The 16,170-nt window shown below is 37.2% G+C and overlaps 1 protein-coding gene across 33 annotated transcripts in view; it reads left to right on the top strand.

The window, feature by feature from the left end:
* Window positions 1–16,170, top strand: part of CLASP2 (cytoplasmic linker associated protein 2) — a 145,416-nt gene that overhangs the window by 23,237 nt on the left and 106,009 nt on the right. For 30 of the 33 annotated variants that reach the window (XM_088166518.1, XM_088166497.1, XM_088166424.1 and 27 more), the window contains exons 3-7: window positions 2,060–2,163; window positions 6,241–6,332; window positions 6,650–6,725; window positions 8,182–8,279; window positions 15,313–15,383. In XM_088166518.1, coding sequence (XP_088022644.1) covers window positions 2,060–2,163; window positions 6,241–6,332; window positions 6,650–6,725; window positions 8,182–8,279; window positions 15,313–15,383 — 441 coding nt within the window. Of the gene's footprint in view, window positions 1–2,059; window positions 2,164–5,405; window positions 5,586–6,240; window positions 6,333–6,649; window positions 6,726–8,181; window positions 8,280–15,312; window positions 15,384–16,170 lie in introns of those variants that run through there. The other 3 variants (XM_088166586.1, XM_088166565.1, XM_088166539.1) reach the window with 1 other exon arrangement.

Genomic DNA, 16,170 nt, shown 5'->3' with positions numbered 1-16,170 from the left:
TCTTGTCCCTCTCTCAGAGCTCCAGGAGTGGCAAAGGATGGTGTGTTCAGTAGCTGCACTCACAGAAATCTGCAGGCATAGCTTAGTTTAAATCGGTGACCTCATCTCTGTTCAGCAGCTTCTAGTAGCTGTTCTCTGTGCTTGTCTTGGTGATTTGAGCAGAGCCCTGGTATCTGCAGCTCCATCAAATGACTCAGAGTGCCAAGTAGTCACAAAGGAGCCCTGTTTTCACAGGACTGGCACTGGCTGTGTTTGTTTCCCTCTCTGTAAAGCTAAAATTGCCTTCAGCTGCCCAGCAGTCATATCATTGTAGAGACATCACTAGCAGTGTAAGGCATGGGGACAAGATCAGTTCAGAAAATGAACATGAAAAGTACTGTTGGCAAGAAAAATGTAATCAGTAGGTTTGAGTGATTGGAAGTTCGTGGGAGTATTCAGCTGTGTATTCCCAAAAATAACTTCTTAAGTTCTGGATTTTTTTCTCTGTTCACAAAATGGAAGAAAGCCCCCAAACTAAACCCAACCACCAAACAAAACAGAAACACCCCTTAAAATCCCAAACCATAAAGACAAAGTCTCACACTATCAAAACAAAAGCAATCCAATCTCCAGACTCTTCTTTTCAAACTGTAAAATGAAATTAGCTGTGCTAATTTCTTCAGAGAAGAAAGGGGAGTGAAGATAGATGAAAAGCACAAAACCTTGATAATGATGACTGAAGATGTCAGTGGACTATCCAGAACCAGTAGAATTAAATACTCAGATTAGGACACTAAAGCCTTCAGATATTGCAGGAGGGGTAATTCAAACTTCAGCAGTGTATTTTTCAGTAGCAGTCATGGTACAGAAATGGCTGCTGTTTTTAATGTACGAACAGGGGACTCAGGAAACCTCCTCAGAATGTATAATTCAATTCCCTTTATTTTGCTGGCAAACTTATTGTTTAGTTATTACTATAAAATCATTAAGTACTGATAAAATTACTTCAGATCTGCCTTTCAAACAATAGCAAATACAGTTTAGTGAGTAGAAATTCTTTAGCAGTCTATTGAGGTCAGACAGCAACTGTCAAGTGCTCTCAGGTTGTTCAGTGATGTAGTATCAAATGTAGCAAAAAAATTATTTTAGGTGTGAAGATATATTTTTTACTTGGAATACTTTAAATTGCTGTCCCAATTCCACCAACTCCATCAGTTGTTCTTCCTGAAGGAAGGCAGCACACTCAGTATCATCACCCCTTATTTGGGAGAAGTGGTACTGAAAGCATTGAGGGGAAGAATCTCACAAAGAGTAGGGCCCTGAGAGAGGACTGGGAACCAGTACAGCAGCGTGTCTTGCATAACATGGAGCTGGCTATGGGTTCATTGAGATATCTTTCCTAATATCATAACATTAATTTATCTGATGTAATTATAAACTTCTGCCTGGAAAAAGAAACAAAAACAATTGGCAAGTCCTTTGATTTTGATTTTTACTTATTTTTAGGGTGTGAAATCATCAGCTGTCATGCGATTTAAGTTAAATACTATTTGAGGATGCTTGTTTTAACAGAGTAATTTTTAACAATGCTTTTACTGAAGTAAGGTTGGGTTTCCAGAGGATACACTGTGTGAATAAAAGGATTTAAAACTTTCGATTTTCTTATAATAAACAGCAAAGTCACACTGATATTAAAAGTCGTATATTCCTGTTGTTTGCCACTCACCATGCCTAGCATTATTTTTTAGAAAAGCCAGACATTCAGAAGCTAACTGGAACACTTTCAGAAGATGTAATTGAAGTCATTCGCACAGTTTTGAAGATGGAAAGCTTGCTTTCTTTTTAACCTGTTGAAGGTTACTATTTTCTTCCATTTCAACCTTATGCATTTGTTGTTAGTCTTATAAAATACTCAGAAATGCACTTGAGGCTTTAAAATATTGTGGCCTACTTAAACTCAGCTGTTATTTTTGACTGACATGTATATTGCATCTGTTTCAGAAAATATCTTTAAGCATTAGAAAATCTCCATTGGGTGTTTAATCTTTTTTACTTTCTGTTTTTTTCCCCTCTCCTGTAGTTCTCCTGCCTTTGATAGATCGTATGGGAGATGCCAAAGACCAAGTTCGAGAGCAAGCACAGAATCTTATATTGAAATTGATGTGTGAAGCAGCACCACCCATGGTATGATTGCTTAATGCAGATTCAGATGGAGGCCTCCAGTGAGACTTTTGTATGAACTTTGAACATGTCACAATGTTAATGGTGACTGTTTGTGGTGTAAATGTTAAAGATACTCCTAACAGATTGACACTGATGTATTGCTCAGCTAAAGATAAAAATCTTGGCACAATGTGATTCTGCATATTTTGCACATCATAGCTGAATTCTGAGTAGGTATTTTTATGCTATGTGACAAGGCTTTGTTAATTAAAGCATGTTTGATGCATATTCTGGATTTGGACAATAGTAATAAATAAATTTAATTAGCTCCAAATTTATTTAAAACGAGATTTGTACCTGAACATGTAGGACTAGTCTAACAAGTTATGGTGCACATTTTCTAGCTTAAGAGAATCTGGCTTTCTAGCTGTATGACAACGATGCTTTATGAACCATGGACAAACTGAGGTGGGGATAAGTTGCCCTCTGGCTTGTCGGTTTTGGTTGTAAGGAGGCTTGCTTGTCTAAACCTTCAGGTCTATGCATTATGTGGCTTCTGGCTTCTGAGTGCTTTATCTTATATCTTGACTATGTGAGTCTGAAAAATGGAGGACTGTTTAACAAGATTATATTCTTGAATGGCTATGTTATTTGGAAGTCTGGAGACCCTGGATATGAGTAGGAACTTACTATTTGAGTTTCTAATTCCTGAGGAAAATCTGAGTTCTAGTTCTAGAGGTTAATAGGGAAAAAAATGAGGGTTTGTATGTGCTGATTCCTGGCTTTGTTTATTCATAGATACAAGTTTGAATGATTATGTGCAGTGCATAAGATGTGGACTTTATCTGTAGTGAGAAAATTATTGTCAGTTGTTTTATTCGCCTGTTAAAACATGTAGGATGCTAGGCTATTATAGAACATGTTTATCTCCCTTTGACTACAGATCTGATTGGGGTTTAGGCATCAGGGTCTAGTAATATCATCCACATCAATACATATACATCCACACAATAGCCTTTATCTATTCACAGGCTGCAGTGTCAGTCATATTCACTGAACAAGATACATGGCAGTATTTTTTTGTGTCAAAGTGCCAGTATTTCATAAATGATATGTTACTGTGCCCAAGATGCTCCCAAATACCTGCATACAGACCAGAACCTCTATAGCACAGCAGAGCATCTTGGAGATACCTTCATTTGAACAGTTGCTGATAAAGAAATTGATGGGTGTTGCTTTATGCTAAGCCCTTATCAGGAAGGTTTTACATTGTTGGCCATCTTTGTTTGTGCAGAGTTGTTAGGCTGTACGTAGAGGCAATGTAAGGAAGCTTTCATCCCCTATGAAGATGACTCTCAGTGTCAGAAAGCATACGAGGTTTGTGGGTGTTTTGGTTTGAAAGACAGGTGTTTGTTAAGAAAGGCAGGGAAATGGACAATGTAAAACCCCTCCCTTCAAATTTTAATTTTGAAATTAAGGAGCTTTCAGGCAAAGATACAGGAATAGGAATGACAGTTCTTTACTAGGAAAAATTAAAATAAAAATACAGTAATACAAAGGAAAAAAAAAAGAACTAAAACACTGACAGAGTCAGAATACAACCTGACGCCCCATCAGTCAGAGTGCTGGTAGCAGTCCAATTAAATGGTAGCTTGCAGTCCTCTTGGAGTGACAGATGTGGTTCTGTTGAAGCAGTGGTCCTGTAGAAGGGTGCAGTTTTCCTCTGAAGGTCCAGTGATGATGTGGAAAGGTCTGGTTTTCCTTTGGAATTCAGTGGAAAAAGTCTGCCCTGATGTTCCAAATCTTAGGTTTTTTTCTAGGTAGGAAATGCTTGGCTCTTCCCCCTGAGTGGGGTATCTCACAATGGGATGATGTAATTTTATCAGTTGTGCAGTGGGACTCAATGGCCCATTAACAGAAGACATCTCCCTGAAGGAAGGATGGGTTGTGGAAAAGGTAAAGAACACTATCCCACCTGGTTTTAACAGATGACTTATTAAGAAGATATCTTCCCTGGAGATAAAGATCATTACCCTATCTGGTTTCAACAGATGGTGATAGAATACATACTTTTGATTACATTCTGCTTTATAAGCCAAGACAGTGGGGTCCAAGGAAGATCGTGTGTGTAAGACAAGGTATGACTCTCCTGGTAACTCCCTCAAGGTGGGAGAAGCCTGGCTTTGTGGTTGTCTGCTCTCAGGAGAGCTTATGGGTCATTACAGCTTTGGATGAAAAGCATCAATCATCCTCACAGCAGGGACCAAAACAGAGAAGAAGTATTTCATGTGCCTCCAACACTGAAATACAGAGCTTTAGGCTCTCTGCTGCAGAAAAGCATCCCTTTAGAAGAGCTGAACGGAATAATTTTTTGAGGATATGTCCTGTAAATTTCTTTCTAGTCAATTCATCTTGCCTCTTCTAGCATGTTGTTGAATAATATTTAATTTGTCCTGTTGTTAAATCCCTTTACTTGTTTTAGATGTTTGGGGGTTTTTTTGTTTCTGAGCAAGAATTAGATGTATATGTTTATGGGTGGAAGGCATAAACTTACAGGTGGTATAAATGTGCATGAAAGGAACAAAGAGAGGTTGATATCAGTTCCTGCTAGGAACTTCTGAGAATTAAAATTTCTAAGCAGCGTTTGAATTTCTCTGCTTAAAAAAATTCAGTTCTTAATGGATAATTCAGTGAAAAACCAACTTTTTCTTTGGTCTGCTTTGTTTGTCTCAGTAGTCTGCAGTTCCCTCTCTACCTGTTTTTTTAATACATATAGCAAGGAGATTTCCTTATTCCCGTGTTTGTCCATGACAGTGGGTTAATTGGAAGGATGTTTTCTTCCGTAAAATCTTGTTCTTTGTTGTTAAGCTATGCAGTTTTGGCATGCCATATCTTTCTCGTCTAAGGTTTGTTTGCTGTAAATGCAATAAAGTATAAAACAAACAAACAAAAAACCGTAGATGGGACAAAATTATCAAGCAGGGCTCTAATTAGAAAATTTTATGTCTACTCTGAAGAGTGCTACCTCATTAATAAAGAGGTTGCATAGTCCCTTCTGTTATGCTCTGTTTTTGTTGATCAACAGCTGTTCGTGAAGGCTTTTTTTTTCTCCCCAGAAAGCCGATTGCAATAATTAGTATGTAATACATTTTAGCAGCTTTGTGTGGCGTCATTATAGATTGCGGTTGCAGTACTCCGGAGTGCAGTTGGCAGGAGGGAGGTGCCTGAGCTGCAAAGTGTGCAGCTCCTGGCAGTGTTCAGCCATTCATCGCTAGGAAACACTGCCCGGATGTTGGCCAGGCTGCAATGGTAGCGCTGCAGCTTGGATGAGTTGCAGGCTGAGCCCACGTCTGCTCCCAAGGAGAATCCCCGAGCTCCTCAGCTCCATGTTTATGCTTCTAACGCCCTGATACACAGCTAGAGCACAGCAAGGAGGTGGAAAGGTAATGGGATAAAACCAGGAGGCAGAGAGCCAGAGCAGGCAAGAAAGAAAAACGATTGTTCAAGGAGGTGAACGAGGGTTTAGGGAGCCAGGGGATCATACCACAGGAAGTGGCACCAGCGTGGAGAGGAGAACCAAAAGCAGAACAACAATGGAAGCACGGGAATTAGAATGAGGGGGCAAGAAATACTAAAAAAATAAAGAAATAGATCAAAAGCAAAAGTAAGGGCGAAATGGGACACCAGGAGTATAGATAAGGACAATTTTAAATGGATATGAGTAAATTTTGGCAGGGAAACAGAATATGAAGCAAAAATAAGATAGTAACTTCTATAGCCTAAGTCAGTAGTTTGTAATGTTAATCTTTGTTTTGTGTGCATTGACTGTAACAATTCTGTATGTTTTAAGAGCTATTTCTCAGACAAGGAAAATACTCAGCTGGATTGCTGAAGGATATTTTTTAGGAGTTGGTTTTGGCGTTGAATTAATCTGTGTTGTTTTCCATATTGTGCATTTCATAAGTTAATTGTATCACTTTTCCAGTGGACATACCTTTTGTTAATTTTTTTGCAACTATTATGAATGTAATTACATGGAATAGAATTACATTGTATTGTGCTCCTGGTAATTAAAGACCATTATTTCTGCTTTTATAGTGCATTTGGGAACGCCTTGCTGTTGGTTTTAAACACAAGAATTACCGATCCCGAGAAGGAGTGTGTTTGTGTCTTGTTGCTACCTTAAACATGTAAGCTTTTTGTTTCTATGAAGATGTAATGGTTCTATCCTTCTTCTGAATATCATTTTTCTCTGAAAGTAATTCTTTAGGGAGTCTGGTTCAATTAAATTAATACATGGGAAAAATCAAATTAAGTAGCAGGCTTTCTGAAAGGAGGACTAAAGTTATGGAATTTATCTTATTTAAAAGTAGATGAAGAACTAGATAAGAGAGAGACAGAGCTTGATTTATGTCAGTTTGTATTCTACAAAATCTAAGCCAAAAGTTCACTTCTGCAAAAATTTTCTGGTTTTTTTCTTTAAAAATACACTTCTTTTTTTTTTTAGTTATGGTGCACAACCATTAATCCTCAGCAAATTGGTACCACATCTGTGTATAGCATTTGGTGACTCCAACAGCCAGGTAAGGATTTCAGTACTTACTGGCCTTTGAACAACTATAGTTTGACAGAGCAGTGAAAGCAAAATAAATATAAACATTTAAAGAAAAGCTGTTACGAGTGCTTGTGTACAGCAGATCATTATTTTCTACCATCAGTAAAAGTAAACCAAATTTCTTCTTAATTGGTCCATCCACTGGAAGATTAGAGTTGCAAAGGCAGCAGTATCGTGATATACTGGTCCCTTTATTTTTGTCTTCACAAGCTGAAACTAGTAATTACTGAAAATAGTTGTTTCTTACAGTGCATGTTGAAAGGAAATAAATAAAAAAATAAGTTATTAACAAAAAATTACCTGCAGAAGGAGCCCTTATGAAACTTGTGATAGTTGGCCAAATTTTCTGAAGATAACATTATTATGTGTAATTATTTTCCAACTGGAAACCAAATGGCATTTGAGAACATGCAAGGACTGTCATTAGAACCATTAAAGTAAGCAAAAACATCTGCAGTGGAAATCAGGAAGTAGTTCATAATGGTGACATCTGAACTTCAAAAAATCTTCCAGTGGAAATGGTTAAAATATCTTGATTTATCTGAACTTGTGTTTGAGGGAAAAGACTGAATACAGTAAGGGAGACGATAACATTGGTAGGAGATGGGCTTGTAAACAGGATTGGTCTTTATGCATAATTTCTGAATGCAGAAAATTCTTGTCTCCTCTGTGCTGCATTGCATTGTTCTGTTCTAGAGAAATTTTGTTGAGAATTAGTTCTGTTTGCTGATCATTAGTAAAGATGTAGTTCACATCTTGCTAGAGCCAATTGTGTGTTTAGTTTGAACTGCTGCAAAGAACAATAATAAAGTTATTCCAAACATTCTTTAAGGAGAATAATGGCATTTACTAAAATGTATTTTTGGCAGTTTTTATTGGGATGACTATGGTTTAAAAATTTTCAAGAGGCACTCTGTCTCCTTTCTTTAACTGTTCTATCCCCTTCCACTGTCCTTCCCTATTCCCTTTCTTGTGCTGATGTCATGCCACCTGATTCCTGTTGAAATAAATAAAGAAAATGGTGATCACTTTGGTCCATTCTTGGGCAGTCTTAGTCTTCCAGAAGGACCTTGCTGTGGGCAGAAATACATGAAAGCAAGATGAAATGTCAAGACAGTGCAGGAGCTAACTTTTGGAAGTATTGCCTGCTGTGAGCAAGTTCTAGCCCATTTTTTTCCAAAAATGCTATTCTTATTTCAGACCCAGAAATGCCCTCTAAAGCTGTTGATTTCTAGGATTTTTTTGCCATCTGGGGATGTTCTAACTTGGAACAAATGCCATCTTGATATCATAATATCATATTTCCTTTCCTTTTCATCCTCATTGTTGCAACTGAATTGGCACACAGGGCCATAGAAACTGTAAGATTAGTGGCCTATTGGTTTCTGTAACCCTGAAACTGACAATTTAAACTGTGTTCACAGGTGAGAGATGCTGCCATATTAGCCATTGTAGAGGTTTATAGACATGTGGGAGAGAAAGTACGAATAGATCTTACAAAAAGAGGAATTCCTCCTGGAAGGTGAGCCAGCTGTTCTGATTTTGTAATTCTGAGCCATTTATTTTACTGTTCATTATCTGAACTTTAAACTCTCTGAAAACTCTGTAAAATTACAGTAATTTTTATTTTATATTCTAGTTACTTTTGCATTTCAGTATGATGTTACTAGAGTTCCTTGCTGTGTTGTATGTTGATTAGTTTATATGAAAGAAAATAAGCCATTATTTTGTTTCTCCCTTTGACTAATCAAGAAAGCTTGAAATTGTACTTAGTGAGACTGTTTATTCCATAAAATCTTTTAAATTCCTTATTAACTTTTAAGTGTGTTAACCCCTTATATATTAACATACCACTTTACCATCACCTTCATTCACTTCTTGATTTTGATAAAGCTGAATATGTGTACTACTTGGTGTCAGAGACAGTATCAGATGAGTGTCTCACCAGGCCCATCTAAATACCTAAGAGGCCTAGTTTTTAATGGTCATTTATAGGATAGCAAAATACAGCTTGATAATATATCAAAATATGTATTCAGCTCTGGGGCCCCCAGCACGGGAGGATATTGACCTATTAGTTCAGGGGAGAGCCACTAAATTGATTAGAGTGCTGGATCACCTCTGCTATGAAAACAGGCTGATTGTTCAGCCTGGAGAAGAGAAGGTTCTTAGGAGACTTCAGAGCACCTTTCAGTACCTAAAGAAGGCATGCTAGGGAGGGACTTCTTAAAAGTACATAATAGGACCAGCAGCAAGGGCTTTGAACTGGAGGAGGACACGTTTACGTTTGAGATTAGGAAGCAATTCTTTACTGTGAGGGTGGTAAGACACTGGAGCTCATTGCTCAGAGAAGCTGTAAATGTCCTGTCCCTGGCAGTGTTCAAGATGAGGTTGGATGGGGCTTTGAGTAGCCTAGTCTAGTGAAAGGTATCCCAGTTCATGATAGAGGGATTGGAACTGGATGATTCAAAACCATTCTACGGTTCTATGAAAGTGTCATGGGAGAAGGGTGTTGAATTTATTGTTTTGCATTCCAGGCAAAGTTCAGCCTGTTGAGACACAAGTTTACCCTGCCTATGAGAATGAGAAGTTGTACACATTCTCTTCTATTTAATGATAGACTTGTTTTTAGACTAGTAATGGATTATATGGTTGCCACAGAAGTTGAGGCCATATTATTACTACAATTCAAAAAGTTAAGTTTCCTAGCAAATAAGTAGAACATATCTTCTTTGCATTAAGAAAGGGCCTTGTACATCTTTTGGAAGAGAGAATAAAAGTGCAGGTAACAGCCTTTTTGCAATGAATGTTGGGTCTGACTGTAAGTTTAAGTTCAGTACTCACCGTTTACAATTCCATGTGATACAAGCTGAGTACATCTTGGGATCCAGCTAGGATTAAACACCATAGGTGCTTTGTATCCTCAGGACAATCAACAGCTTCTAATTTAGTTGCAGTAAGTGCAAAGTTGTTGTTTCCACTGTCTGAATCAGCTGAATACAAAATTCGTCCTGATCTGAAAGTAAGTATGGTTGTATAATTTGCATTTACTTGATGAATGTTAAATGGGTTGTTGCCACTAAATCTCCAATGTTTTTGCACCTGACAGTCAGGAGTAGTGTTAAATAGTACATGAGCTGAGTGTCAGTGCTGTGTCAGTGCAGTAAGGTTTCAGATTGAGAGAACGGGGGGAGTTATGATTTGCTTCAGTTAAACATGAGACTGCCACTGTTCCATCCATCCCTGACAGAGAGTTCTTTTAGTCCCTTCTTACTCTTTTATACAACTAAGAAGCTGTTTGACAAAGCTCAGGAAAGACAGATTAGCTCTGTGGTAGCTCAGACTGTTGTTCATTCAGAGGCAGACCTAATTTAAGACATTTCTTCCCCCGTGCCTATCAGAGGTTTTCCCTTTGCTAGATGCAGTAAAATTTTCAGGTGCTTATGCAGGAGCTATGATCTGTGGAAAAAATATTTGATGTAGATATCATCATTATTTTGAGGGGAATCTGTATTCATGTTTGTGTGTTTGAGTAGGTTTTAAGTATTACAGATAATCTGTAGTTTAGACGCGGCTGCTTTCAGTTGTTGAGTTCAGCCTTAAAGAACTGCATTGCAGCTCCTTTACTGCAAGTCAGCGCATTAAAAATTACATGTAAATATAAATACTAGCAGAAAAATCTATTACTTCAGTGTTTGGTGCACACATGAATCAATAGAATGTAGGCTTGCTTAGTTTGTGTAACAAATTGCAGAGCTGTGTGTTGCTGCTTGAATGCACTCCATCCTAGAGCACTGAAAATAAGAGGTCCTGTCTGCTGAAAGGAAGGCAGGAAAGTTAATCAAGCATTGTTTTGACAAATTGTTCAACTTCCTTAAATATGCAAATGGTATATACATGTTGTGTCTATATAAAGCCAAATACAGTCAATACTTGAATAAGAGTAGGCTTAAAAGGTTTAGTAATCTGCACCTGGTAGGGTTTGCCTTTGTGGAAAATACTGGATTTTCTACAGGGCTTTAATGGACTTGTTAGAATCTAAGTAATGAATAAAAATATGGGATCTTACTTTCAGAGTTCAATTCGACTTATTTACTATTTATTTTTTTCAGTCCATTTCTGTTCTTTACTGAGATTAATTTGTAAGTTTGTTTACAAATTAATTCAATGAGTTCCTCTTTCTGTTTGTTATTTTTTAGCTTAGAAATCTCAGAGTACTATTATGCTTTTTGCTTGAAGCACGTTCCTTTTCCAGAACAATCAGTATCAAGTCAGTCATTGGAAATTTGGATGTTTTTTTCTCTTTTTTTATAATTGCTGCCAGAGAGGTTTGACAGTCTTTGGTGTCAGACCTGAAAGTAGTAATGTTAAGATATTTGTGAATACTGAAAGTGGATGTTATGTTTATTGTTCAGTGGACCAAAAATACTGAAGAGGTTTTGTTCTCCGTGGGCCAAACTGAATGTTTTACGGTATGGAATCTGTGTGGCTGATCTTTCCTGAATGGAAATAGTATACGTGGCTCTGGATAGCAGTTACTTAGTCTGAATGTTAAAAGCTTTTATCATTGAGGAATTCATCTGACAAATTTCCCTGCTGTTGCTTGAGAAACAGAAATGTAAAAAAACAGTCAATTGTTTTAGTGCTTTTGTCTAGGGCTGCAACTTCGTTTCCTAAAATGTTGAAGCATATTGCAGTATGCATTTCTGAATACTACACTTCATGTAGTATGTGCATTCTACTTACCTGTCTAGTTCAAGTTGTAGATGAGGTCCATCTGTGTGTTCAGATGTGGACACATGCCTTCAACTGTAAAGTTTCATATGGGCCATTTCCTGCTTTAGACTGGGTTTGGACATAAACAACAGACTAGTTATCACCAATTCTTCTTTATCCTTCTGCTATTGATATGGGAGTGGTGCTCTTTTGCCTCTTCACCACAGGGTCCACATCTTTAAGTATCCTCCTCTGCCTGTCATATGAGCAGTTGAACTCTTATCAAGCATGGCAATGAATAACAGCTTTTCAGTGTGAAGTGTTGTGCACATTCTATGGAAGCATCCATGTTTCCATGTGTGTACATGTCAGCTCAAACTGTGTCCTAGCAGGGTACGTACATATTCCTCTTACTGCCCATCTTCGCCACAGTATGTTATTATTTTGATAGAGACCTGTCGCTTGCTGGAGGACAGGGTTTGTCAGGTTGCCAGGAGCCCCCATTTAAAGTGCTACAACTTCATGCATTCATTCATTCATTCACTGATAGCCCATCCAGAAGTACCTGCTGTCCCAGATGTGGTTTTTGTCAATGGGGATTTTCACATCTTATGAGAAGTTGCAGAAGAGCTGTCTGTGCCTTTTTGGGACAATAAGATAATATTTTTGTCCATCAGTGACGTGTGGTGACTTCAGTAGTTGATTATGATTGCCACATCCAGAGCTGGGATTGCAGATATGAGATAAAGGAGTAATAATGCTTCTCTTCGCAAACAACATTCCTCATTGCCAGTAAAACTGTAGAATTGTTGGATTCCTCATGGAATTCAAGAGCAGGCTCTCTTTTGCCAGGAGCTGAACCTCTTGTAAACATCCTAAATTGCCTGTAGTTGCAATAATTTTAGAGACTCTAGCCCATACTTCCTTGCTGCCTGTGACCATGTGAAAAAATATGAAAAGAGAAGAAGGTAGTAAGAAGAGCAGAGAGGGAGGGAGAAATTTGTTGTGAGCGACTTTGCAAAGTAGTAGTTACAGACCCTGTAAGCTCTTCTAAAGAGGGGGTTGATATTACAGTTGTGCTTTACCACGTTGACAGCTGAATTATGATGAACTCTTCTACTGTTGTCGCAGTTATGGCAAATACTGTAGAGTGTGCCTCTGGTCATAAAGACATGCTTTGAAAGTTTGAGGAATGGCAGTACTTCTTGTTGTTTCTGCAGCCTGCACTACTGACAACATAGTGTCCAGTGCTGACAAACACTTTTTTTTATTGTTTATAGTTAATACTTTATCAAATATTTTGCCCAGAGTGAAAGGCAACATGTATATTATTATAAGGAACCATTTGGCTTTTAGCTTCTGTTTAAAACACTCAGGAAAGCATTTTTGAAAACAAAGTTCAAAAGAGCAGGAAATCTTTTTTTTCATTTGAATTCTTTAAAATATTTGTCCCAAACTGATAACATCAGCTTTACAGGATATAAAAACCAAAGTGAAATTTTAAGGGAAATCTGTTTATCTCTCTAGTCATATTCAGTTTCTCAGGATGACAGTTTTAGCCTTTCAGCTGTACTGTTAAGTCTTCCTCTTAACAAGGTGAACTGTTAATGTAGTGTTTGCTATGGAATCCAGCACTGTTGAGGGGAACTCATAATTTTATAAACACAAATGTATGAGGCAAACACATTGACTTCTTGTTATGAAAGCAAAATGACCTAATGCATTATTATAGGTCTTGATTCTTGTGTGAACTTCTTGCTTCATACAGTTGAAAGCACATAGCATGTTAATGGGATTTCACGCATCACTAGTAAATTCTAGTGCCCAAAAGCATTTCATTTCAAAAGTTTTACTTTTTCAAGTCAAAGTGCAGGAAACTCCATTTCGGTATGTATTGCCTTTGGTTTGCAAAATTGATCTTTTCGTTGAAAGACTTGTGGTTTAATAGTAAAGCAGTGACATTTGTGAATTGCTGCCGTTTCAGACATTTTGCTGTGGCAGCAGTGGTTGGAAATGCAATGGCAGTGCAAAAGGGAGAGAGGATAATAGGTTCCAGAGACAAGCTGGCAAGTATGCTAGGGAAAGATTAGGCAAGCTTCCACTGAGCTACATATAGTTCTGAGATAAGTAGAGATGGTAGAATAACTGATGGTTTGTGTTAGGGGTTGTTAACTTACATTATTAAGGCAGTTTTTGGTTGTGTTGTTTTAGATACTTGCAGTAGGCTAGACCTGTTTGTGGAGATCTGTGTAGTTCTTGATGTGGGCCTACTAAGTCCAGGACAAATTTGCTCTGTAGCAGATTGCTTTGAAGTATTTGGAAAGTGAAAATAATGCATCCTGAGAGTCCTAAATTGTTGGGAAATTTTGGGGGGTGGGGAGGGGAAGGCTCACATTTTCTATGTTGTTGTCTGTCTGTATTTCAGTATTTTATCACATTGTTCATTATTAGGTAAACGAGGTTTATTAGATAAATGAGGTTCCAGTGAGTGAAAGGGACATGCAAGTCTCAGAGAATGTAGACTATGCAGTGAAAGTGCACTGATTATCTACACGGATCATAAAGTGGTGTGTTCACAATTAAATGTTGAAGTGAAATCTTCATGTGTCTTTGACTTTTCCCCTTGTGAGAATTTTCATACCTGGGTGTAGTTCTTACCCATTTTTCTTGGTTTGTCATTAAATAGTTTGGATTGTGAATTGTAAAGACAGCCTTTCAGTGCAAATTTTTAGCAAATTTTGAATTGGGTAGTATAGGCTCTAGTTCTTCTGATGTAGCTGAATTGCACCTGTTTGGAGACCTGCAGACTGTCTTGTGATTTGTAGTTCATTACTTTGTTCATTTAAAATCAGGATTGAGTCCTGATAGTCCTGGAGCTAAAAATCCCATATGCATGTTACATATTACCATTTTCCAAGTAGTCTAAAATGGAGAGGAGTCTTTGGAGAAATATAAGACAATGTTCTCAATTGTTTGCAGCTGAACAGTCAGTACAAATCTATTGCTAATGCAATAAGGGGTCACGTTTTTCTGGGAGATACTTCCACTGCTTTATCGAGTTTTCTGCAGAAGTGATGAGAAAGGGATGTTGAAGTGTTTTGCCAGCTTTCTTGATTGAGCACCATTTTTTCACTTGTGGGACTAGATTGCAAATCAAGGATTGAGTTCTTTGTTTTGATTAATTTGGAGTTTTGTTTATCTGTTGGCTGTTTATATGTAGCAAAGCATTTGCAGTGTATTCTCTATTGTGACAGTTAAAATCAGTGGTGTGCAGGTAGGACACATTTAAGTGTTTAGTGTGTCTTAAGTTTAGAAAAAAGTTTTGTTGTTTGGGGTTTTTTCCCCCTGTGGAAGTGCTAACTACCAGAACTGCGGAAATTTTGTGAACAAAAACTTTGAAGAAAATTATTAATAGTCTTAGAACAAAGTAAATAGCAACCCTTTTTTTTCCTTCTAAGTGAACGTTCTATAGTTCAAATTTCTACCGTTTGTCGATGAGCATGAGTAAATATATATATATATATATATATATATATATATATACACAATGTATACATAATATGTGCTATTACTGAACCTGAACTTCAGAAGGTTATTTTTAACCATGCTAATAGTAATAATATTTAATTTTTGTTCTTTGCTAAGTTTACTTAGTTTTCTATGCATATCTGTGAAGATGCTCAGTTAAAGAGGAATCCTTAAGGAATTGTTTCTTCATACACTTAATCCCTTGTATGTTCTGCAGCTTTATATATGCTAATAAACTGATTTCTGTTTTTGCCAGTAGCTGGTGGGATTTCAGAGATATAAAAAGCATTTGTTGTTTTTGTTCTTTATAGGTTGCAAACAATCTTTGCAAAATTTGATGAAATAAGAAACTCTGACAATATGATTTTAAGTAACATCAGTGGTGAGTATGAAAGATCATATATTTATAATCAGTTTTAAATTAATGCAAGATAAGTATTTAAATACTAGTATTGTCAATGTGAGATGGATGAATAGAAACATGTAAATGCTAAAAAAATGAGACACGTGGTGAAATAAGCTTGTGCACTTTACTGGCAGTATTTGCTGGATTGTGGTCAGAATACAAAGGTGTTGAAACTGCATGGAAAAAAGCAGTGAAAATCTAATGAGTTACAGATGTGCTCAGTAGAGGATAGAAGACTGCTGCAAAGTGTTGATGTATGGGAAAAAAGTCAGATGAACCTTTATCCTTAGTATGTTTCTAAGAGAAAAAATGTACTTTAGTGATGGGTGTGTTTGATATCTTCTCTATTAAAATGATGCATTGTGATTATAGTACATGGAGTTTTAAACTAGAAAAGTAGGAGACTGCAGTATTCAAAGACAATTATTGAAGTTACGACTTCATTGAGCTTGAGCTCCTAATTTTGGTGTATTTCAAGAAAAGACAGCATGTTATGCAGAGAATCCCCGTTGCTAACTACTGCTTTTTTGCTACAGTACTTTTTAGTATGAAAATTTAATTTAAAACGGTAAATTATGAAAAACCTTACATAACAGCAAACGAAGGAGATACCATGGCAGTGGCTTTAGCCATAGCCATAGTCAGTTTTGGAAGCCTCATTGCCTTCTGCAAGGAATCAGTAGATACTGTTTTATTGGGAAGAGTTTTCTCATGTTAATTTGTCTTTCAGATTGATTATGGTCTGCTGTATCTAGAAAGTCTA

This window comes from Sturnus vulgaris, chromosome 1, assembly GCF_052056855.1.
Source record: "Sturnus vulgaris isolate bStuVul1 chromosome 1, bStuVul1.hap1, whole genome shotgun sequence".
In the NCBI taxonomy this organism is placed as follows: Eukaryota; Metazoa; Chordata; class Aves; order Passeriformes; family Sturnidae; genus Sturnus; species Sturnus vulgaris.
This window is presented reverse-complemented; position numbering and strand designations above follow the sequence as displayed.